General features: G+C 38.7%; 2 protein-coding genes across 2 annotated transcripts; one reads left to right on the top strand and one right to left on the bottom strand.

Moving 5' to 3' along the window:
- The first annotated feature begins 1,158 nt into the window (after positions 1-1,158).
- spryd4 (SPRY domain containing 4) lies at positions 1,159-4,417 on the top strand. Its single transcript, XM_023267887.3, has 2 exons — positions 1,159-1,318; positions 3,421-4,417. The coding sequence occupies exons 1-2, from the start codon at positions 1,186-1,188 to the stop codon at positions 3,960-3,962; spliced, it is 675 nt and encodes a 224-aa protein (XP_023123655.1). The 5' UTR covers positions 1,159-1,185; the 3' UTR covers positions 3,963-4,417.
- On the bottom strand, positions 4,378-19,804 carry gls2a (glutaminase 2a (liver, mitochondrial)). Its single transcript, XM_023267889.3, has 18 exons — positions 19,482-19,804; positions 17,144-17,231; positions 15,000-15,121; positions 12,909-13,038; positions 12,748-12,827; positions 12,453-12,616; positions 11,815-11,873; positions 9,497-9,529; positions 9,346-9,404; positions 9,190-9,256; positions 9,031-9,081; positions 8,655-8,831; positions 8,401-8,532; positions 8,155-8,247; positions 7,911-7,972; positions 6,981-7,057; positions 6,794-6,857; positions 4,378-6,672 (listed from the first exon to the last, which is right to left on the bottom strand). Exons 1-18 carry the CDS (start codon positions 19,688-19,690, stop codon positions 6,516-6,518), a joined length of 1,824 nt encoding a protein of 607 aa, XP_023123657.2. The 5' UTR covers positions 19,691-19,804; the 3' UTR covers positions 4,378-6,515.
- Between the last annotated feature and the right edge of the window lie 5,574 nt (positions 19,805-25,378).

The raw sequence follows: 25,378 nt of genomic DNA, 5'->3' as shown, positions 1-25,378 counted from the left end.
GCAGATCTCACACAAACAGCTATAAGTAATGCAGTAATGTGGATTGAATTTGATATTCTTGTGAAAGTTAAGCAAGCCTCTTCCTTCATGTTTATGGTTTTACATACATCACCGTGTGATATTATGATATATACTAAATAAAGTCTCTCTCACAGGATTGTGGTCGACCAACTCTTTTATTTGAAGTATTTTTATGTGTAATGATGTAATAATGATCTGGATTTTTCACCTCTGCTGCTGAAGAGTAACAAAGTGGTTTGGTCACATTGCAGACACCAAATGCTTCTTTTTCTCAACATCCAAATATGACTTTGAAGTTTAAGGATTTAACTATCACATTTGAATCCAACAGTACAGAAACTTAGTTTGTCTTAAACAATGAAAACTTGTACATCCAACAGATGTTTGGTTTTTGGAGTTAATTTTCTTTAATACAGTATCATATTGTGTATAATACTGATATATTGCTGCATGTAATGTTGCATTTTCTGTTCTTTTTATATTATGATGGGAGTCCAATATGTAAAAATCTGACTAATTTTAGGGCAAATAAATGAAGAAGTTAATAACAAATTACATATTTCTTCAACAAAATGTAACTCCAAGTACTACTGACAGAGATTTGAAGCAGTCATTAGATATTTATGTTGGGAAATAAAATAGTAGCCCATCATTGGAGGGGTTTGCATTAGTCTGACCAAAAAATAACACAAATTATATTGATATTAAAATATACTGTATTGCAAAAGAGAATAGACATTGTTCTTAAATGGGGGTTTGCCCTACATTGTTGTTTCATGTTGTGACGATGCCATGTGCTGAATACTTATTCCCTATGTTTAAAAAAAAAACAGAAATTGATAAAATATACCAAACTGGATTTATGTATTTGCTGAATATATTTGAACCCAGTGCAACGTTTTACCCTTGCATCAAATTCCATCACATTTTAAATGATGTAAGTGACATATCTGAGATATCTAGACGTTATTATGTCAGATTTATACTATTGTGTTTATATGTTTGAATGCTTTGGCTGCTGTCCGTGGTGCTGATGCTGTTTGGGTCAGTTCCTCTCCAGGCCTGCAGGGGGCGGAGCTGCGAGCTGCAGCTAGATTTGATGAGCAAGAGTTAAACCGTAGACTATTAAACACGTGAGCAGCAGCAGCAGCAGAAAATAAAAACATGGCCGCGGCCGTCAGTGCAGCTCGTCTCTGTCGCCTGGCGGGACGGAATCTCTCCTCTCTGTCCGCCAGACACCGGCGGGCTGTCAGTCTTCCAGCCAGGAGATGCTACATCTCCGCTTCGACGGGAAACAGTGAGTTTACTCTCCGTGCAGTGACAGAAATGTTAGCTTTTGCGTTAGCATCCCAGAGGTCAGTGCCCTCACAGCCTGCCAGCTAATGACTAGTGTTTGTTGCAGCGGTGGACTTTTCCCTTTACAGCTTCCTGCCACAATAAGGTCTGGCTTAGTACCATAAAACAAAGTAAGAAGCCTGAACTCATCTTTGTGGCAAAATTAAACTAAGTTAAAAACAAGCGAGACCCTTAGCTGGCTGTGCAGTCTGAAACAGACATACATCTTAGTTAAATGTGGAGGAGTATAAGGTTCATGCTGTTTGTTCACTCATGTCTGAACTGGTATTCAACTTGAACGCGTGGAAGCAGGTGAGGTAGCAGTGCGTCCGATAATGGATGCATAGGTTTCCTGCAAAGGTCAAATGTCTTTGCACACACTTCAAACGCTGCACTGATTATGCCTGAATTGAAGTGATAAGTCGGTTTTTGCATTCACAAAAGAAAAAAAAAGCACTGGAGCCATCATCTCATACAATTACCAGGCAGGGCAGGAACTAGAGGCATCAAACTTGCCTGAGAATCATCCATCAGTGCATTTTCTTATTCGTGGTCAGGTCACAGTGGCAGCAAACTTAAGCAGGGCATGCCAGATGTCTCATTCCTCAGCAGCGTTTTCCAGCTTCTCCTGGGGGACCACAAAGTGTTCCCAGGCCAGATGAGAAATATAATCCCTCCAGCGAGTTTTGGATCTATCCTGGGGTCTCCTCCCAGTGCCCTGAAAACCTCCAAACGAAGTCGCCCAGGAAATATCCTAATTAGATGAACCACCCCAGCTCCCTCCTCAGATGCAGCATCTCTACTCTGAGCTCCCCCTGGATGTCTGAGCTCCTCAATCCATCTCCAAGGCTGAGCTCAGCCACCCTACAGAGGAAACCCATGAACTGCTAGTGTCTGCGATCTTATAGTCATTACACCAATCTCATGACCAAAGGTGAAGGTTGGCAAGTCAGTTAATAGGTGAATTGAGTGTCCAAGTAATTTAGTAATAACTGTTAGTAAATCTAATGGTTCTTGTAAAAGTTTGTTCACACAAGTGAAGGTTTAACATTTATTGTGACATTTTCCAAAATGCTAAAATAATATAAACATTTACGTTGATATTCAAACTCATATTCACCATGTAGATAACTTAGAAAGGACAGACATTTATAATGCGTCTGACTTTGACTGAAACCATCCTAAACCTTTCTCTCATGATTATAGAGAGAAAGTAGGAATTAAGAGATAAGGTTAGTAATTCTTATTTTTCTTATTTGTTTTTGTGAATGTGATGCTCTTCTGCCATAACAAGTTTACTAGTAGCAAACAAACTGTCAAAATGCTTTGTTGAAAACTGCTCATTGCTTTTCAGTGATAAATTAGTGAATACAATATCAGTTCAAGTATTTTCAAAAGACTCCACAGTAGATGGTAAATAAGGTCACATTTTCATAGCTGCTGTCAACTTTTTAAAATTACAGACCAATATGAGTCTGTGTTAGTAGACAAATAATGGAATGTGTTTGAATGTTACTTTTTTGCTATATTTGGAACCCAAAGAGTTGAGATGCATAAATTAAAAGTCAACCACAATAAAATAATAAACCATGGCTCTATAGATGCTCGGATCACAGAATTCAGTGCAATCATGTTAGAAAAACTGGTGACAAGGAGTCAAACTTAACTTTTTGCTGTCAAAAGTCATTACTGACCTGAACGGGCCTTAAGTGCCGTTGTTTATCATTTGTAAATAATTGTGATTGTCTTTTTCACAGAAGTCATTTTGCTTTGTCATGACAGGAAAAGCACAGATTAAAAGTAATAACGGTAACCTTTCCAGCAGTGCACTGATCAATATTATCAGTCCCACCTGTATTTCCCAGCTCAAAATGTCTGTTGATAAACGTAACTTTAAAATTATCTTCCACCGTTCTGGTAAACACCAGTTTATGCGGTTTTATGAGAGATTTGGTGTGCTCCAAGTACTGGTCATAAATAATACGTGTGTTAACACAAACTCCAGCTAGGATTTAATCATTAAATATCAAACTGAAAAGTCACCTCTTGTGATTTTCTCTGCAGATCTGCAGTTCAGGCTTGATGAGCGAACAGCTCACAGCAGTCTGGACCTCTTTAAGAAGGACACGGGGGTCATCTACCGCATGCTGGGAATGGACCCGAGCCACGTGCCAGACAACCCAGAGCGCTTCCGAGAATGGGCCGTCGTGTTTGGTGACGGGAAAATCAGCAGCGGACGACACTACTGGGAGGTGACGGTGAAGAAGTCTCAAGAATTCCGTCTGGGTGTAGCCGAGGCGCAGATGTCCAGAGAAGACTGCGTGGGCACCAACATCTCCTCCTGGGTGTTCGGCTACGCTCAGCGGAAGTGGTTCGCCATGACCAGGAATAAGATGGTTCCTGTGACGCTGGTGGGCAAGCCGGAACGTGTAGGGATCCTGGTTGACTATGAAGCGGGCCTCTTGATGCTGGTGGACATCGAGAAGCCCAGGATCATTCACACCCTCATGGCTCAGTTCAAGGCTCCTCTCTGCCCAGCGTTTGGACTTTGGGATGGGGAGCTGCTCACACATTCTGGTCTGGAGGAGCCTGAAGGCCTGAAGTGAAGCAAGATCAGCTGTGAGGTGACAAGTGCGATGGCTATGAAAGGCAACAGTCTTGGTTTGGTGCTGTGGCGTTACAACGGTATCTATGGTAACTGTGCAGGACAGAAAGCAATGTCTTCCTTGGGAATCATTTCAAGCTTAATTACAGGCGATGGTTAACTTTCTGCAGTCCAGCTTATCATCGTGTCTCTTAATGACACAAGTTCACATTTTGTGTTCTGTATGTCAAGCCTCAGGCAATCATATCGCAGGTGCTGTTTTTGAGCATATCTCATGTATTACCTCTCAGACTAATGGATGTGAAAATGTGTGTGGTCGGTTTTGAGAGCTGCCAAGTTTTTCTTCTACACTGAATGTTCTGGCATTGCCCACCATTACCATGCTTAAATCATTGAAAAACATTTTGAGTCTCATGTTCATACTTTATATTGTTTAATAAAATATCTTCACTGCAACTGCTTTCACATTTCTCTTTCATTTACAGCTGCATGATGTTAACAGTGACTAAAGCTTTGTAAAGAGATCGTGCTGAGTAATTTCACTGACAGTTAAATGCAATAAGGCACAGTGAATAAAATACATCAATTGCAGTGATTAAACTTTAGAACATTCATTTTTAACAACTTAGTTGCACAAATAACACAATATAGTCATCTCAGTAGGCAGCATATTAAGCAGTTCTCCTTTTAAAAAAAGTGTCACTTTCAACATGTGTCTAGTTTGCAGCACTTATTTGCATACCCTGTAATTGTATTTTTGTGTCAATTGCAATCTGTATTTTCCAAGCATGTGATGTACAGATTATTTTTTTTGACATTGCATTGACAACCAATAAAAAGAGCTCAAGAAGCAAGAGGAAGTCCTTCAAAATCAAACCTAGAATTGCCACTTGACAGTTTGTACCAAGCAAGTTGCAGTTTCCATCCATGTCTATTCAGGCTCTTAATACATGTAGCTGCTACACTGAGAGAATGTCCTCATATGTGTTCATATGATCGGCCCAAAAATGGAGATAAAATCTTTAGCTGAGCAACAGGACCACACCTCAGTCACTGCTTCCTGTTGTATGTCTATATATATATATATATATATATATATATATATATCTATATATATATATATATATATATATATATATATATGCCACTCTGGCCTACCCACTTGCTCATTTTACTTCTCGTTCCCCAGACACTCTCCCTTTACTTCTGCCTCCTTTTCGTCTCTTTTCCTTTTCTCAGGGCGTCTGCTGACCCCTGGCTAAGCCTTTCTCCACGCTTCAACACCTCAACAGCACATTCGCATCCAATAATCAAGCTTTAAATTGAAATATCAATGTTGCTGCAAAGAAGCTACAAATGCTAAAAAGTAGATGCTTCACACACATTCAACCTGGCAGCCTGGAAGATCTGCACAATCAGCACAGGTGGCCAACCAAGATTAGTGTCACCAATTTAGCATCAGGCCAAATTTGAAATATGTTCACATTTCCACCCTTCTGTTCCTAAGTTACGGTGCTGAATCATGGCCAGAAAAGAGTTTCTGCAGAATACTGTGATACCACAATGTAGCTGATGTTTGACTTTTTTGATTAAAAAGGCATCATTTCACTTAAACTTTATCCAATTAACACATTTGTCTGGAATATTTTCCAAATTATTGTATGAATTCTAGAGGTAGGGCAGTGAACTCTGACCAATGATCAGTTCCCGCCAGACATTCCTTAAATATGTTCACAAGTATGGGACATATGGACAATTCTGGTTTTGATAAATTTGAAAAACCAGGTGGAAACCTCAACACTAACATCTGCTAGTAAATGACAGTGGCAATAAGACAATAATAAATCAAGACGCAACTGAATAGTGACAATCTGAAAAGTGAAAAGAGCAATGACCATTCGTACAGGAATATGCAAAATCAGGTTTTTCCTGTTCCTTATGAAGCCCATATCCTGAATATGATTAAAACCGAGATACCAGTGTGCATATATAACAGTACTTTCAGTGTTAAAGACACAAATGCAGCTAAATCACCACCTGTCAAAGGAATAATTCATAAAGCAGCTTTGGGAATATTCATAGTTATTCCACAGGAAGCATAACTTTTCTCTGATAAAATAACATACTAATGAAGCAGGATATACAATATTTCAACATGTTAAAAATAAATAAGCACTATATATTAGATATTTACATCTCAAAAACATTAATCGGTAGCACTTACATGAGCACAAATGCAGCTCATTCATAATTCAACACAAACCAAATCACGGTGTAAATTAATAGAATTTTCCTCTACACAAGCAACACATTGCTTGTTTATGTTAGTGCTTCGTTAATACATTATTGACCAAACCTTTGGTCTGCAGAAATGCATGGTTCTTCAGCAGTTTAAACTATGGTACCCACATAAATATATAACTTTTTTTTTTTTTTAACCATAGTTAAGATAAACTAATTCATTCATCACTTCACTCAATCATCCTTTCATTCCTCTCAGGTGTGTAATAAAATAGATTAATTTCCTTTACAAACCCTCACGATCCCCTGTGGTTTAAACAATGCTCTTCATTGTATCCAGTGGAGGTTTCTGCTCCTCTGTGTTGCTTGGTGAGTTCTTGTCAGTGTACACTCGCTGGTACTTTTGTAGGATGGAAACGATAACATCATGGCCAAACTGCATGGCATCATCCAGGGGTGTGTTTCCCCATCTGATAGATAACAGTGTGATATGGACATGGATGGACTGTTATGGTTAGTGTTATGGGGATGGCTTTATTCTGCTACTTTCAAACCATTATCAGATGAATGAGTTGGTGTTTGAATCCCTACCTGTCTTTCATGTAGGGGTTTACTTTACATACTTCAGTGAGAAAGATCACAGCTTCCACCTGACCTGAAGAAAAAAGGGAGAAAATCCCGTGTCAAAGCACAACAGAAAACCAAACACTGTACTGTAAGCATGACATTTCATTTACTAGATTACTGAGGAACGAATGAACTAATAATGAAGTGACACCTTCTGCAGCAGCGATGTGCAGCGCTGTGCGGGAGTCATAGTCCGTCCGCTCCATGTCCACAGCTGACAGGGCAAACCTGGAAGCGCAAAGAAGATTTAATACATGGAAAAGGTATTGCAAATCGAACTATCAGAAACTGCGCAGAGCTGAATATTCTGACAATTATGAGTGAGAAACTAACAGTAAACATGTTTTAAAAGGAGGGCTGCACAGTGGCTTGGTGGTTAGCACTTTTTCCTTGCAGCTAGAAGATCCCCGGTTCACATCCCGGCCTTCCCGGGATCTTCCTGCATGGAGTTTGCATGTTTTCCCTGTGCATGCGTGGGTTTTCTAGCTTTGCCCAAATTCAGCTGGGATAGGCTACAGCGACCCTCGTGAGTTGTGAGGATTAAGCAGTGTATAGATAGTGGCTGGATGGATGTTTTGAAAGGCAGTGAATGAACTCTTAGTTAAAATAGTGTCATGCTTATTTGCTCTTGTTGCAGAGAAGATTGGGGCCATCTCATAACAGTCTGTTGAAACACTAAACAGTTAGTTGAGCTTAGCTAACATAAAGGCTGACAACATTTATAACTGTCAATGGAAACCAGGTAACAATGAAACAGGCTCTACCTACCACTACACTTTTAGAATATATGCTATATCTTGCTTATTAAGTGAAGTGTATTTTTTTTTTTAAAAAGGTCATTTACAGGGGATTACATGCACGACTATTCTTTGTCTAGGTGCAGTGGACTGCACCTATGCAGGCTATCAGCTTCTCCCTCATTATTATGCTATCCTAAACTAATGGGTCACTGTCTGAAGCTTCATATTTAACATACAGATGTTAAAACACTATCAATCTTCTATTCTCATGTCAAACTGTTTATTTTAAATTGCACCGCACATCAGTGATGAAAACGGAAAGGCGGTTTGTTTTCACTTACCTCCTCAGAGCAGAGAGGTCTCCACTGTATGATGCAAACATCAGGTTTATCACTGACTTGTTCTAATGGATCAAAAGGCAGATATTACAAAAGTGGACCGTTTCTAAAATCTTACGCAAAAACATTGTACCTGTGTTATTTTAAGTCACTTAATCAGTCATATTTTGAGTCACCACAGGGAGCAGCTATGATTCTTACTAGCCTGTGGGGATTTCAGCATCTATATTTGTTGCATTGAACTTACTGGATCATCATCTGATTGTCTTCTTGGGTCATGTTTCTTAGTGAAGTGCCTCAGGTTGTCGTAATTGTGGAAGTTGAAGTAAGAGACAACGTCCTAGGCAATAAAAAGTTAGATAACTCATAATAGACATTAATTATTTTTCCTTCAGAGCATGCAAAATATGTAAATTACCAGACATTTATGTTTTTACTTGACTAGCATTTATGCTTACACCTCACTGTGTGTTAGAAAATCCCAGCAGCATACCTGGCAGAAGTGAATGCCACGAACACTGTTTCCAAGCCGATCTAATGGTGGGGACCAACACATCATACCCATGACGTTGGGAACCACCAGCAGTACAGCACCTGAGACACCAGATTTAGCAGGCAGACCCACCTGAACAAGAAGAAACAATGAAAAATCCCAGGTCTGGATGAAACCTTTTATGAAATCCCACTTGTGCAGTAAGGCCAACAATGCTTTCAAGGAGATCAGTATATTTAAATAAATGAACTCACATGGAAAGCAAACTGTCCAGAAAAGTCGTACATGCCACAAGAATGCATGAGACTCAGGGTGTTGCGAACTGCCTCAGCGCTCAGCACTCGCTCGCCTGTGATTGGACAGATACCCCCATTGGCCAGTGTGGCAGCCATGACACTTCCTGACTCACAGGTTACCTCAATGGAGCACAGCTAGAACAAAAACAGTGTGATATTTTAATAGAGTTGAACAGTTATTATTGTTATTCTTATTATTGTGGTGCTCTATCCAACAGTTATTGAGACATTTCAGTCTGAATCATACTAGCAAACCAGCTGATAGGCTAACATGGCGACACTGTAGAGTGGCGAATAAAGATAACGATTAGAGCGACTTCAAAGACAGCCTCACCTGAAAGTAAAAGTCCAGGGCTGCAATCATGTCTGCATTGTCAGGAAAGCACTGCAAGGATTAATATCAGAGTCAGCACAAACTGATGACAATAATTTAATGCAAAAACTCGCACTTGAAATGATTGTAATTAAATGAAAATCACCCAAAAGCACACACCTTTTTCTCTTTGAGGTAATAACCAATTGCATAATTCCTGTCGCCCGTCTCCCTCTCAGACTGGAAACTGCAGGAACACAGTGGGTGTGAGAGGCGAAATTTCAAGCGAACAATCATAAGACGATCATTTTGCACTTCTTGAAGCACAATACTTACGTTGCATTGCTGAAGCCCACATACTCTGTACCAGCCATGCTTTTCAAGAATTCCATCACCTGCAATAACATCATAGTTAGAGATAATTCAGTAGTAAGTCAAATGAAATAGTAGAATTTTAAAATATTGAAAGTGGAAAACATTTACTTACATAGTCAAACCTCTCAGCTTTGTTTGAATTAGGCTGTCAAAAGAGGAGAAAAAAGTCACTCCTAAAGCCAGTTTTACAGAGTGCTAAGAGTCCCTATAGATGGCAGTGTTTAAGTGCTTTGACAGTGAAGTATACCGCTGGGTCTAATCTTGGGAGGGTGTCAATACATGATGTGTACATGTGGCCTTTGAGCATATCAGTCCACATGGCAATGTGCTCACTGCCAGCAGGCCGTCTTTAGCTATGCTTGAATTTCATGGACCAGTACAGGATCATTACCAAGTTGTAAAGTTACCAAAAAGGGCCCGCAGTCACATTCATATTTAACGACTAAGTGGAAAGGTTAAGGAAAATATCAAATATTACTGTGAGTCGAAGGGAAGACCTGAGACTAGGTCTCATAGACCCTGAAATGTCTGATTTCACATCTTTGCAGGTAGTTTCTTTCTGGTAAGCTCCCTGATATAACAAGTACTTTCTGAAAAAGAAAATAAATGCAAATTTGAAATGAAAACTTTTCTAGGCAGTTACTCTCTATGGGGCATGAATTTTGCAGAAAGTAAAAACAATTTTTGTCAACTTTCAGGCTTTAATTTTATTTATTTATATATATATATATATATATATATATATATATATATATATATATATATATATTATATATATATATATATATATATATATATATATATATATATATATATATATATATATTATATATATATATATATATATATATATATATATATATATATATATATATATATATATATATATATATATATATATATATATATATATATATATATATATATATATATATATGCATAAGAGTCATGTGCAAATACGGCAAATACGGTAAACAAACTGTGTACACACAAATACTGCCCCCCTCTACACACGCAGCAGTGAGGGTGGCTAACGCACCTTCTGCTCCGGGGGATGCAATTGGTCAGAAGCGCACACACACCCCTGCTGTCAGGCCCACACACAAAGTTGATTTCTTTCTGCTGAACTTGACCTACATTTGATAAGAGGCCCCACGAATCTCTTCCGTCATCTGTGACACTTCAAATAAATGCCACACAACCATATTTAGCTAATATCCACCCCCGCATGTTTTAGAAAAAAAGCCCACCAAAAACTTTGATGGGAAGTCAGTCAGATGATGCTGACCATAGTCCAGCAGATAAGTAGACACAGTGTTCAGCAAATAGATGGGTGATTCAGTATGCGATAGCCATTGTTGACGTCATATGTCAAAAGTTATTTTGTTCAGTGATTTTCAGTCCAGGTTACATAAAAATGCTCTTTCCTGACTTTTCGATGGTGGGTAACAACAGTAACAGTGTCAATTACAAGAAAAGCTGCAAAATTTGGCTCTTTAGTGGGCTTGAAGATGGCCCAGTGATGCATTTGTTTACCCTATACAACTTTCAAAACCAGCTTAAAACACTGTCACGTTTTTTAGAAGAAATGTTCAAGAAACAATTGTTTTGATGACTGAAAAGTGTTAAACCTGATGTAAGAGAATGAGATCTCATGGTTCAAATAGCTGGGAGTTTGCAGGTTTAGTAAAATGGGCCCCTGCACATTCTTTAACTGAACTTCCTGTTTCTGCTAAGAATGCAGTTAAAAGCAATAAAAATAAACCGAGCATTGTAAGTACAACTCATTTTACTGGTGGAACAAATAAACAACTCTGTTTATCCTGTTTGGTTTCTTAGTTTTTTCATTGTTACATTTGAAGACTTCTGAAGAAATAGTACCTCTTTGAACTGTAGTTGAATCTTGAAGAGGCAACAGCAGAACACTAAGCTGCACTTTAATACTTGTGGAGGAAAAACATAAATAATATCTGGGTTTAAAACAGAGAACCGATTTTTGGCCTGACTGACTACTACTTCCAGAGAGGGAATTCTTCATTTTGCACTGATTACCTCATTAATAACAGCCAGCTGTGTATTTTGTGTGTACCCAGCTAGATTTCCTTTATTTTAAACACATTTTGATGTTTTCAGAGGGAAGTTTATGTTAATTTCCCAGAATGTTCTTAAAATGTAGGATGTCATTCTCTAAAGACTGTCACTGTTACCTTTTGGAACATTTTTTAAACAATAAATACCCTTAAAACTGATGCATGAACAATGGATTAAAATCTTTTCGAGAAAACATTATTAGAATTTGTAGGTAATCATAGGTAGCGTTGTGGGAACATTCCCCGTTAGGGGGGTATAGTCGAAAATGCAAACATCGGCATTCAGTACACATCTATCACCACATCAATGCTTCGGTGTTAATAAGCCTTGAGATTCTACCTTAATTAAAGAACTGATGACGATAGCGCCGGCATTCACCATGGGGTTGTGTGGTTTATCTGCACAAAAAAAAAATGAGAGCATGTTATCACCACCTGGTCCCTAACCACAAGAGCAATAAGCTGCGGAGATTAGAGGGTATATTTCATCCATGGGACTTGGATGTAACATCACCTAATGATCAGAACACATGCAGTACAATCCAGTTTGCTTCAGGGCTTAGTATTTTACAGAAAATGGCATCATAGGTGAGATGATAAAATCATCTACAATCTAGCTAAAAGTGGCCAAGAACAACATTTGTTTAGATCATATGTTTGCTCTGTCACCCACAACCAGATTCTGTTCCATTTCAGATCAAGAACCAAAATTTCTCAATAACTGGGGGCAGATGCGATCTTCATGCAACCTTCAGAGATGAAAAATCATTTGCGGTTTATCGAATTGTTAATTTTAACAATAAATGTTTGAAGATTTTTTTCCTCTAAAGCTATGTGTGAACCTCATCTGACAGAGTGCATACATGCTGCCAACCACTGAGCACAATGGACGCAACAGTGTTGACGTGTTTCAGTTTACTGGTACTGCGTGTTCTTTTGCAGACAACATGATTGGAGGTGATTACTCAAATCACTTGCCTTCCTCATTTAGTGACAGTTTGTTGAACTTGAATCCACTGGGCTCTTTGCCCACGAAGTTGTGAACATGTTCGCTGCCGAGCTCGTGCACGGCGATGGCATATTCCAGAGGCTTCACACATGACTGCAGACAGAAGGGAACCTTGGTGTCGCCTGCCGAGTGTCTGCATGGCGCGAGCATGTCATAGAGAAGCACAGAAACAAAAAGTGTGGAGTGGTGGAGTGTTAGCAAAGCAGTGCACACGGTGGAGGTTTAAGGATGGAAAGAGGAGTTAAAAAGAAACTACTGCTGCACCTCTGTCCATCGATTGTACACAGAGAGACTCCCCAGAGATCAGGGCTGAACTTGGCCAGCTGAGGAATGTAATCAGCTACCTGCATAAAGACATGAAGCACGATGCATTACAAGGAATGAGTCAACACTAAAATCAGTCTCTGTGTTAATATGTTACTTACTTGTCCTCCCTCCTGCTGCTGTGCACTGTCATACATCCTATTGATCTGGTGAGTGAACTTTTGGAAGTCGGGGATGATGAACTTTTTTCTGAAGGCCTTAGTTAGCAACAGGATGTTGTTGCCTACACACCTAAAAAAGGACAAAAGTTTGACTGATATCTTGCATTCAGTTTGCATTAAAAAATATAATAGCAACAAGTCCTTCCAGGAACATTGTTCTGGTTACTTTGAATAATCCTGTATCAAGAAATGTTCCCCAGAGGACCAGCACTTTTATAGAAAGAGCCAAACAGCCACATTTCAATATCAGCATAACAGGAAAACTGGAGGGCAGTGATTAAATCTGGTAAAATTGGGCCTGTAATGGCAGACTTTTTGACTCATCATTGTAGGAAAAACACAAATGTTACTAATAACATTAGCGATGGCTCTGCTACATTGGCAGTAGAAGTGCCTGTAAGCCATTACGCTGTAACAGGAAGGCAGCATGCACAACGTCTGGACCCTGAAACTGAATCAGATAAATGGATTTCATTAAATTTATTATTTAGACTTGTGCAGTGAAAAAGGGTCTATTCTTCAGTATAATGGTGACGCTGTATACAGAATGAAACTCTATTCACCTCTGTCATAAGAAACATTTGTATGCTTATAGTGATATGGATTAAGCAAACAAACACAGCTTAACTCCAAGTCCAAGACAGCATAAAACTGAAAAAAGTGAACCTGATCAGAATTTAATAATAATTGTAATGCTTTCTGCTTTAAATTAAATGACCCCAGCATTAAGAGTGTTTTACAGTTTGTAAGCTCGCTAACACAGTCAGCTACCTGCCAATATACCAAATTTCACCCATGCTGGTAAGCTAACAGTTATAGATAATATAGCTTACACTGAGTTTTGGTTTTAGTTCTACTACTAGATATTTTTTAGAAATAGCAAGAGCACCAGGTTCTGTTGTATGATCCTCTTGTCATTGAGACTGATTCTGCCTGCCATTTTTTTAATACTAATACCGCTCTGCCTTAAAGTGCTTTTATTATTTTTTGTATCACATTGGATTCAAAGTGACCTGCTTCTCCCAAAGAAGAATGAGCTAAAAGGGTAAACAAACCTGCCTATATCATCACATCCCCAGAGTTATTATAGAGTTTCATTGCTGTATGTGTTCAGCAGTGCTACATGCTCTCAAGGAAAGGTATGCACATTCTCTCACAGCTGGTCTGGACTAAAATATCTGGCCTGGAGTCCTCTCTGATCCAAGGAGATGCTAGCATGAGGTTTTAGGACACCAGGAAAGAAGAGTGGAGAGAACTTGTATTATTCATATGGGTCATTTCCTTAAAAAAAAAAAATAGAAGATAGCACTCTCTATTTCTAGCCGCATATTTATAGTGTGCTCTTGAGTGTTCTTTAGGAATGGATAACCTTACAAATTTAAGAAAGCAAGCAAAGAAAGTTGGATATGGCCAATTAAGTTTGACGGCAATAGCTAGACTGTGTAACTCAGCACTGTACCAGGCCAAAGGATGAGGCTGAGTGAATCTCACTTGTCAGTCTGGAAATGATACTACTTGGACAGTAGTCTTCATAGCACTTACAGATCTGTTGAGCCTACTTATGCAAGTGCCACAGTCTGGAGCTCAACCAGATTTATGCCCTTTCATTAACAGCTCCAGAGACCCTTGTGTCTTGCTGCAACCTCTACGCCTTTGGCTGGCACGCATGTATGTGAACTTGGTTAGCAGCAGCTGTTAGCCATAAAACGCCTGTGACTGTCAGTCTCAAAGACTCAAATAGCGCTGACCACAGATTACCTCCTTATGTAACAAGAAAGCATGCACCCAATTCAACCATAATCTTTTACACACTTTCATACTTTTCCCATGATTTTATGAATATCTATTTGAAACAACATTAGAATAAACACCAGATTGCACTGGTTACGCAAAAGTAAAAGAAAGTGAGTGTTTAGTGACACAAATGCAGGTGTTCTGCCTTGTTTTCACATGCAGGGAAAAGTTGAATGTTGCCCTTTGCGCAACTGTGCGCATAACTATGTCTCCATAAATAAACAAAGCTTTTCTCACCTTTTGAAGAGCTTCTTGTCCATCATGACTGGCCCAAAAGTGTCACGTGTATATTGTCGCATCTGACGGACACAGTCACGCAGTCGAGGGTCAGACGTCAACAACCCTGTTTTTCTTAAAGCCTGGAGAGCGGGGAATATGTTTCAGCAATTTAATACACAAGGGAGGAACGAAGGGGGCTATAAATGACAGAGTTTAAATACTTGGAATCTTGTTAATGTAATAAATGTGCAGATGGAATACATTGTTGTGGGACTTTAAAGCCTCAGGTGTGTCCACAAGGGGCCGAGGAGGAAATACAGGCATAGAGCAGATCACTGGAATCGCTCTTGTAGGTCACACTAAGACAGTCACTGTGTAACACACGTGTGTCTATTTCGGGGAAACCATGTGCATGACCGTCCTGACCAGAGAGGCTCCTGTGCTTCTTTGACTCATCTCATCTGATAACTGATTCAGTGAGCAAACAGACCAAACACACGGCTGCACACTTGCTCTTACTATTATTGAATGCCTGTGAGTGATTCTTAGCTGCAGGGCAGGAAATGTTAAAGTTAGGGTTGTGCATGTGATGTTCCAGAGCTTATTTTAGAATTCACCTGACTGTTTTCTGTTTAGGTGTGTGCAAAGTTCTGCCTTCACAAATAGAATAACAATACAAAACAGACACGTGAGATGTGAGAGTTTGGCTGGAAAAATTCACAGCAATTTAGATTAACTAATATACAGTACAACTTGATGAAAACATTAAGATTGAGTATGTGAGTATTCAGTAAAATCTTAAAAGCTTGAAATGACTATGGTAAGGTTGATGGACAGAAAGTTAATCTACAACAATTTTGATAACCAATTAATATTCTAAACAAAAAGCCAAAAATGTCCTGTGTCTACTTGTATAAATGTGAATGCTAACAGGAGTTGATTATTCTATTCTAATAAAGAGAATGTCATTAAGTTTTGCATTCAATTAAATGTCTGCTTATTTTTTGAATTACTTTCATAGACAAAACTACTTCTAATTTTCACCTGTAGCATGTTAGGGTGCTTCATAGTGCATTAATACGATAAACAAGTACAATTTAAATATTTTTAGAGAATCTAAAATGATTTTCCTTTCAGCATTCGCCCTACAATTCACTGCCTATCTCTATATTGACCATGGGGAAGAAAAAATAATATATAGAGAAAGAGAGAGAAAGAGAGAGAGATAGATTTATTCTATCTAACTGGTTGTTAGAAAAACATATTTTTTAATAAAAATATTCTTGGAAGCAGGCTATGAGCTTGTTAGGGTAAATTATTTTTGTTGTTCACATGCAGGGATACTGACTACCTATCTCCTGCCTGAGTCACCTCTACAACCAGATGCAGTCAACTGTGGTGTAACATCACACCACCTGTGTTGACACACGTCTCTTCTCCTAAATGCACGCTTCTTTTCAAAATGACTGAGTTACCATAGACACCGAGGTCACCAGATGTCAGCCTTATAAAATCTGACTGTGTAAAAAGTCCCACCACGGTTAAGAGATTTAAACAAAAAAACAAAAAAACACCACATCGTGATATCACGATGTTCATTTTCTCAGTATGTGGGGTGTAGGACTCTGGAAACACGTGGCAAGTGTTCACAGAAGCTTAGCATCTTTTAAGTAACGTGTGTGCTTGGGCCCGCATATAAGCAGGTCTGTGTTAAGTTCCTAGGTTCAGATGCTTTAATTAAATGCCTTTAAACTTGTGAGATTGTCATCAAATCTGCCAGTACAATGTCAAAAATGTCACGTACGATCGGAATTAAAGTCCAAAAATAATTAAACTTCAATGTGAGCAACGAATGTTGCTCTCTGATGGTAATTACCTCAGTTCTCAGTGTCACACCTCCTATATTTAGACCTATTACATAGGAAACTCCCTATGGACCCTGCAGTCAGCAGGAGACACTCTGGATTTCTGTTGTGGGCTGTTGCTCACCAAGGTTAATTCAAAGAAAGTCAGGGGGCTTTTGGGTGTCATGATAGTGCTGTAGGAGAGTATATTTGTTTATTTATTTGGATCCTTGTTAGTTTCAGCCACAGCTGTTACATGTTTCATGTCCTTGTCTGTTTTGACTTTCCAGAACAAGTGTGAATGTATTGTTTACTCACAGAGATGAACTCGGAGATAGAGATCATGTCTTTGCCATCAGTTAGGGTGTAGAAAAGTAGGTCCTCCATACTAGACATCAACCTACTTCTGTCAAAGCAAACAACACACATAATATGTTGTGATCTTTAAAGTTGGACAGGTTACAATGTATAAAGTCAAAACCATTAGGAGTGCACCAAGGTTTATGTCAACACAGAGCTAGCAGTGAAAAATAATGGTGAGCGTGCAGCTGTTGGCCTAGATCTTCACTTAAATGTAGCTTATGCGAAAAGACATAACTGTATTTGTTTTATGTACAGTATAAAATACAGTCTTTCAGGTCCAGCATATAATAAATATACAACTTGCATTTTAAATTTGATTTACCTGTACTTTAATGACAGTGAAACTTTATATAAAAAGGGACATAAAAATACAAACTTGGCAGAATGAAACATCCAATTGACAACTTTCAGTCACTTGTAACTCAAAATGTATCCATGCACATATAAACCAAAAATATAATTTACAACACTAGTGTTTTTTAAAAATGTACTTGTTTGCTTTCTTGTGAGATTGATACTACTGAAGTAAGTTATTCTATATGCTGTAAAGAATGGGTTGATTGATTCCCAAAGTGTCCTGAGCTTTGATTCTACCAATAGAGAGTCTTGTGCTGAGCATTGGCATAAAGTCAAAACACATCGTATTACACATGAGGATTCTTTTGTGTGTGCATGTGTGCAGAGATGATCTATTTAGATCAAAGAATTCACATAAAGAACACTCTTGTAAGCCATTAAAAACTGCTATATCTACATTCATACATACAGCAGCAATTAACAGCGAAAAGGACATTTACTGCCTCAATTCTTAATTATTTGGTGGCAATTAAAATGCATTTACTTTTAGAAATAATTCCATATGTCTTTTTCATTATGATATTTTAGCAGCTTTTAACAAAACAGACGAAGATAACAGGTTTACATACAACAATGTTTTTTACGATTGAATAATTTGCAGATTATTTTTGGATTTTGGATTTTGCATTTTTATCAATAAATGCCAAAAATAGTTAAAATGCTCATCATGATTTGACCAAGGTGGCATCATCAGCTTTCATGTTTTGTCTGGCCAATAGTCCAAATTACAAAGATATACAGCTACTGTGATGTGTGACAAAGAATATCACTTCCTCCACACTGGAAATATTGCTATTACTTTTAGTGTTTTATAAACCCTTTATACACTTACTGCAACTTACTATTGACTTGTAACACTGCCTCTTATTTATCTTGTTACACTTAATGCATTCAAATGGCAACACTTTTTAATCTTGTTATCTTGATGATATTGTTTATGGTATTTGCACTAAAACACCAATTCGGTTTCTTGTATGTGAAAACTTAATTGGCAATAAATCACTTCTGATTCTGACTAAACATTCCCTTTGGAAAGTTAGGAACAGTAAATACAGACATTTTAATGTAGTTTCCCATTGATGGAAAATTCTGGCATCCATAGTTGTTTTTTTTTTAATATGGCAAAAAAAAGAAAGAAAGAAAAGCAGTGAGCTAAGCATAAAAATAGGAAACAGTTTGCATTCCACTTCCTAAAGCTAAACAAACAAAGAAAATAAAAAAACACATATTAGTCTCTCTATAGCTTACTAATTAAACATGCCATTACCTTCACAAAAACGATAACAACAAAAAATAACTGTAAAAGGAAAAATATTGGTTTTACAAGCAGCAGTTGGTGGATTGTTTCTTGGCGCACTAATTTTATAGATTGGTGTCATTAGTCTGAGGTTGCCTAGCAACCAGTTGGAACTATTAGAAATGTTTATGCGCCAAGAAATAGTCCCCCACGATAGTCTACGAGATATCATAAAAACCACTCAACTTGTTTTTACTTGTCACCAATTATACTAAGTTATAAAATTTAATATTACGAATTTGCATTATTACTGTCACTACTATTATTTAACTTTAAGATAGAACCTGGCCAATTGTTTCCCACCGGTTCCAGTAGTTATTCTACGCTAAGGTAACCTAGCCTTAATTGTCTTCTGTCGGTAGTTTTACATTTTAATGGATAAATACGAGAGGGGTTCATTCCTGGCAGACGTTTTTCACAAAATGGCAAACTTTTTCTGTAAATTTAATTCTAATTAATTCTTTAGAAGTAGATATTTTAATTCATAACTGGTTAGTAGTAGTTAGTAGTAGCCCGAATTTTGACAACCACAGCTTCGACTCTGTGTAAGTATATTGTGGGAGCACTGTTGGAGAACTATGAATTCTAATATTGGATATTATGTTGGCTTATTACTGGTGGTAGCCTGCTGTGACCTACTTTGCGTGTCCTTGGTCCTCATCAGGGCTCTGCTGCTGATGAAAGGCTCTGTGAGTGTGGGGTGATGCTGCAGCCCAGCAGGGGAGAACAGGTTGCTGAGTCCTGGACAAAACAATGCTGTCAGCTCCGAGTCTGGCGGAGATCCCTGCATTTTTAAATAGCTGCAGGATTCCCGGGTTAGCTGTCCTCAGACTTTTCAGGCAATGCATTGTGATAAGTAGGGCTCAATCTTTAATAATTCAGAGGAGTTTATTTTTTCCCCGGTAGCCCGTCCTGAGAGATACTTGTGACCAGCGCCCCTTGGTCCTCGGAGCTTTAATAGCAGCTGCTGTCTTCAGACTAGATCAAGTACAGGCTGTTGCTTGGGGGCGGTGCTGTGACACAGGCAGCAGGTGGGTTCAATAACCAGCAGCTACTGACATGAAGTTGGTGTTTGGTTTTGTGTACCTGGTATGACCACTGCTGCTATTTCCACTGGTTAAGGAGTGGGGGGAAATCACTTTCATACTTCAGTCATGGTCCTACTCAGCTTTTTCTCATCAATGATTTTCAAAAAGTGTGATAAAGAACTTGCAATGCATTCCAAATTGAATTAAAAATTATTGTGACAATACAGGCCCTCAATTGTTAGTGCTACCTTAGATTAAATGCCAGTAAACCTGGGAAAAGTAAATAAACAAGCCTTATCTTTCACTGTCCTTGGAAAAGTGGATGTATGCCAACACACTGGTTTATGTAACCGTTTCTGCAGAAATTAAACAATTCAAACCCTGGTAACTTTGTGCACTTTTATATAGGTTACCTATATTTATGTAATATGTTTTATTGCTGTCTGAAACTTTTTATGCTGTTTAAATAATGCACATTACTAGTTTTTGCTCTAGCAGACCTGTAACACCAGCATTTATTATTATTATTCTGTTGTTTTTCTTAATGTTGATATTGATGATAATGATGGTGATGATAATAACATTAATCAGAGCAACCAAAGCAATAATAATATTTTGCTGTTTTCTGTAATTCTCTGAGGAAGAATATTTATTTCATGGCCTGTATCTCAACTATCTCTGCTCTATTGTGACAGTCAGTTGCTGAGTATAACAGGAATGACTAAAAATTTGTCAGTAGTTAGATTTAATCTGTAATTAGTCATTAAATTTAAACATGGACCCGTGTAAATGATGAAATGCATGTTCTTGTCTTGTAAATAATGAATATCAGTGAGCACTCAAGTTGTCACCAGAGAATGTGTGTACTGCTGTGAGATAGTGACACCCCATGGTGAGTTTCTCACACTGATGCACTAAAAATGTTACTATGTTGTCCTCTAGGTGGCGTACTCACTCCAGGACCCTGTACTCAGGTCAGTCTCTGTTCTCCAGCTCTGTTGTTTTGTTGAGGACACATCACAGTCATGTGTCTGAGATCCTTCCTCTCAGGAGAGTCTCTTGGCATGTTTTCTCGGGCTTCAAACACTTTATTGTATGTTGGGTTTTTTTCATTATTTTTTTTACATTTGAGGTCTGACTTCCTGTCTTTGATGTCAGCTGGTCTGTGAGATGCTCAGTGAGAAGCATAACAATACCTTTTACTCCTTAGTGGGACAAAGTCCTGCTATAGCGGGGCATTTTTTTTTCAAATTCTAGAAAAATCAATTTGAAATTTGAATCTTTGCTATTTATCCATATAAGTATTTATCTGTTTTGTATCTAGAGGAGTTCTTGTGTGGGCCATTTAAAATCAATCAGGAGATGATGAAGGATTGTGGTGATAACCCACCACACCCATGTTCAGTTTCACAGCACACAAGCTAAACAGTCTTCCTCATTCTGGCAGACTGTGCAGTATCACTTTCCAAACACACTGTAGAAGGTGACATGATATTATCTAAATTACCAAATAAACGAGGCCTCACTAGCCGCTGGTTGTCTCTTCTGCATTTCTAGGCATGTGACTTCTCCAAAGGGGTGCATGCTAACCCATGGCCTCTCTCCGCTACCTCTGCCGCTTGTAGCTTCTCTGTTTTCAGGAGAAAATGTTTTCCATTCCTGGGCCAATGAATGCCACCTTTGTCCCTTCATCCTCCATCTTGTGTGAGAAAGCCCCCCTCACTGCACTCACGAAGCCTGCACAAACTTAACCTCTTCCCCCCTCCACCTCACACAGGAAAAGAAACATACCGGGTCTGGTGCTTTGATTCAGGCTCAGTAATCTGAAGGTCTGGATAAAGCCATGGCTTAGAGGCCACTTTGGACAGCCAGTTTTGGGGATTTTAGGAAGTAAAAGGAGTAGTAGCTGCTGAAATGTGATTGGAGCAGGTTTTTGGATTAATCAGATAAAAATTCTACTTTGGAATCATATGTATGGTTCAGATAGGCATCTAAGAATTGGCTGAAAAAGCAGGCTATAACTCTTTATTCAAAGTGAATTTTGAACATGTGTGGTAATGACCAAGGTGAGAGCTGTCTATTAGTTCTAAAGCATTTTAAAACACTAGAAAGCATTACTTATCCTCATTATCAGCCTGTTCTGGCCACATTAGACCAATTACACAGCCATTTTCATAGGACTGATACATGCTTATTTTTCCATATCACCCAAAGCCCATTTAGGCCTTGAAGCATATTCTATTCATGCTACCACACACCACTAATGTTGGAATATTACCTCAGAGACAAAGTGCATGAAACATCTTAATTTAATCCATTTCCAGTTTCAGTTAAGCTCAAAGCCTACTGCACTGACTGCATCGTAATATTTTGATGTTAAGTAGAAGCATGAAATAGGAACAGCGCATATAATGAAACAAAGCTCCTTATTAGAAACTATTGAATGCTGGTAGAGATTTAATGCATCATTTATTGCATCTCTTAAATGAAGGGATAAGGGCCATTATCCGTTTGCCACCCAGGGTGAAAGGAATTCCATCTCCTTTCAAATCTGAGTCATACTCACACAGTTATACACACAAAATAGTGTTCCTATCACATTTACTTTTTACATTGACTCATCTATAGATAGACAGTATAGTAGTTCTCAAAGTGGCTACCATGGCATCATGGGATGACTTAAAGAAGTGTTTGTTTATGTTGTTTATTTTATAAAATGTTTCATTACATGAGGTTTAGTTCAGTTTTTGGAATTGTGGGCGTTGGGTTTGTACCAAAACGGATTAATTTTAAAAGAAACTAATTAACCACGGTTCCGCTTTAATTTATGTTGCACCAAACTTTAAAGGTAGCTTTAAAATAAAAAAAAAAAAAAATCAATTCAAACCTCTCCTTACAAGTCTTAATTTAAAATGTGATCCACCACTAACTTTAAAATTACACTTCAGGATGTTTAACGTTTCAAATGGCTGCCTTTTTGAAATGGATTTATAATAATCAGGTTCCTCGAAGAAAGCTAATGGACAGGCTAAACCCAACTGAGTGTATTATGCTGCTGCTGCCGATACTGGTCAGTATTAGACCAACTGTCAAACAGCAATGAAAAGAATGCCGCTGTGCTGCTGGTCTTTCACTGTCATGTACCACCAATGCAACTTTCCCCGGAAACTTTGATGTTTCCAGAGATTGCATGGGGACTCATTTAGCCCTCACAGCTTTTCCATGTCTTTTATCTTCACTCAGTGCCAAAAGCATTGAAATTAAATTTTGAATCATTAATCAATTTATTAAATTTGGATAAGCAGGCATTTCCATATAGATTCAACTATTTCATTTCAGTTTACATCAATAGATGTGGATTTAGTCCACATAGATTATGCAGTGGAGCTCTGCTTAATACCAATTCTTTATTTATTCACTTTAAACCTATTTTTGGCAAACTCTCACTAGAGCTAATCTCAGATTAGACTAATCTCTGTTGGTACAACCCAACCTAAACGTCTTAATGCCATACTTCTATGTCTATAAGTAGCTGACACCGTTTTTATCACTATAATCAGTCCCTCTGTCCACTGGGCCTGAAGGGATCCCTTCCTAAAGTGACACATGGGAGTAAATTCACCGCCTTTGATCATTTCTTTAAAAAAAAAAAAAAAAAACAAGCTTATGGTTAACTGAGGCTTGTTCAGATTTATCCAAATCAAGTGGTCATATTCCAAATATACAGGTCTTTAGTTTGAAAAATCCTTTTATGGTTCTCTGGAGTATGTTTCCTTACTGAGCTGCAGACTCGGAGAAGTAGTACAAAGAGGGAATTTCTTACTAAATCAGCCTTTTATTAGTTGAACATTTTCACACAGAGCCAGAACAGATTTTATCCCCCATCATTTACACTGTTGTCACTCTCAGAAAGGATTGGGCTGGAGAAATAATTACATTGACCAAAAACTGTGTTTACATTCAGTACATATGAACACGTGAGTGATTCATTACTATGATAACACATATGGTGATACAACAGCTTTACTTTTGACATAATTTATTATTTATGTTAAGTTTGATAGAAGTTGTATTTTCATTGCATATAGCAACATAGTACATTGTACATATTTTAAGAAGTAATATGGCCCATGCTATTGCTGCTTATATAAATTTGGCTCAGATTTTAGCCTCTGAGTATATTCATGGTCCCCAGAAAATAAATCCTACCTCTTAAGCTACTGATTGAATTGACTGTAGTTCTCCCCACTGCCCCATGGCAGCTGGTGGACCTCAGCTGAAAATTTGCAAAGGCTACAGCCCTGCCTGTCAATCTCACATGCACTTTAATTGTAGTGCTAATAGCCCGATAACAGGCTAAACTTTAGTATGTTAATTGAAAGTCATATGTGCACTTATATTGACCTATATAGTACACCAGTCAACTTTAATGCCCACCTCAACATCCAACAGCTGGCACGTGAGAATGCTAATGATCAGCTTCACAGAAACTGATGAAAGTTGAGCCACGTCTAAGGCTGACAGTCTGAACCTTAGTTATACCAAAAATGACCACTGCACAGCAAATTAGCCATTTGGTTTAGGACAGAACATGGCCACTCAAACCTCAGGTAGAACGGTATTTTCTTCCCCAACAGAAAGACGAGAATAGAAAAGTTGTTTCTGTGCTTTTATCGGTCAGCAACCTCATTTGTTGCCAGCTGTGTAATGAGCATTACAGCCTCATGGGGCTTGTTCCATGGCTGTTGAGTTTTGTTGCACTATAAATAGTCACAGTGTTAAAATATTTGTTGTATTTTCTCTCATTAAAATGTGTATTCATTTCTCAAACTCTCCTCTTTCTCTTTTTTAGTGGTGACTTTATCACAGGAACAATGCACTTTGAGTGTCTTGTTATTTCTAGAGTCTTATATGTCCCTTCCTTTTGATTAATTACAACTGAAACATCTACACCACTCACTTTTTATGAGGGATGGGACACATTGTGAAGCACTCATTCATCTCACAGGCCTGCTCGTACTCTCCTCTCCCCCAGGTGGGTGCCGACTCCCCTCCCATCACCACTTTGCGTGCACACGGCGGGCCACAGCCACCCCTCTGCTACGGTCACTGTGCCGAAACCTAGACACCCTCTAGACCCCTGGAGCCTCTGTGCACCCGTACAGTCGTGAAAGATCTGCCCCCTCATCACCACCCGCCTTCCGTCACTGCCATCTCTTCCCCTTCCCCTACCCTCAAACCAGCCCCCCGCCCACCCCCACCCCCACCCCGCACCCCCCTTTTTCATCCTCCCGAGCTTCCACACCCTTCCTCACCCACCAACCCCCATCCTCACCATGCAGCTATCCCACTGCCCTGCCATCTCGCAGCATTCCGCCGGCCGTGCACACAGAGGCCTATTGTGTGTGCCGGGAGACGGCAGAAGGCTGTATACAGTCAGAGCAGCAGAGAAAGAGGATGTGTAGAGCTGAGCTGGACACAGTATTCCTGCTGTACATTGATAGAGAT

The sequence above is a fragment of the Amphiprion ocellaris genome, chromosome 8, assembly GCF_022539595.1.
Source record: "Amphiprion ocellaris isolate individual 3 ecotype Okinawa chromosome 8, ASM2253959v1, whole genome shotgun sequence".
Classification (NCBI taxonomy): domain Eukaryota; kingdom Metazoa; phylum Chordata; class Actinopteri; family Pomacentridae; genus Amphiprion; species Amphiprion ocellaris.
The sequence above is the reverse complement of the archived record's forward strand: the minus strand, read 5'-3'. Positions and strand labels throughout refer to the sequence as shown.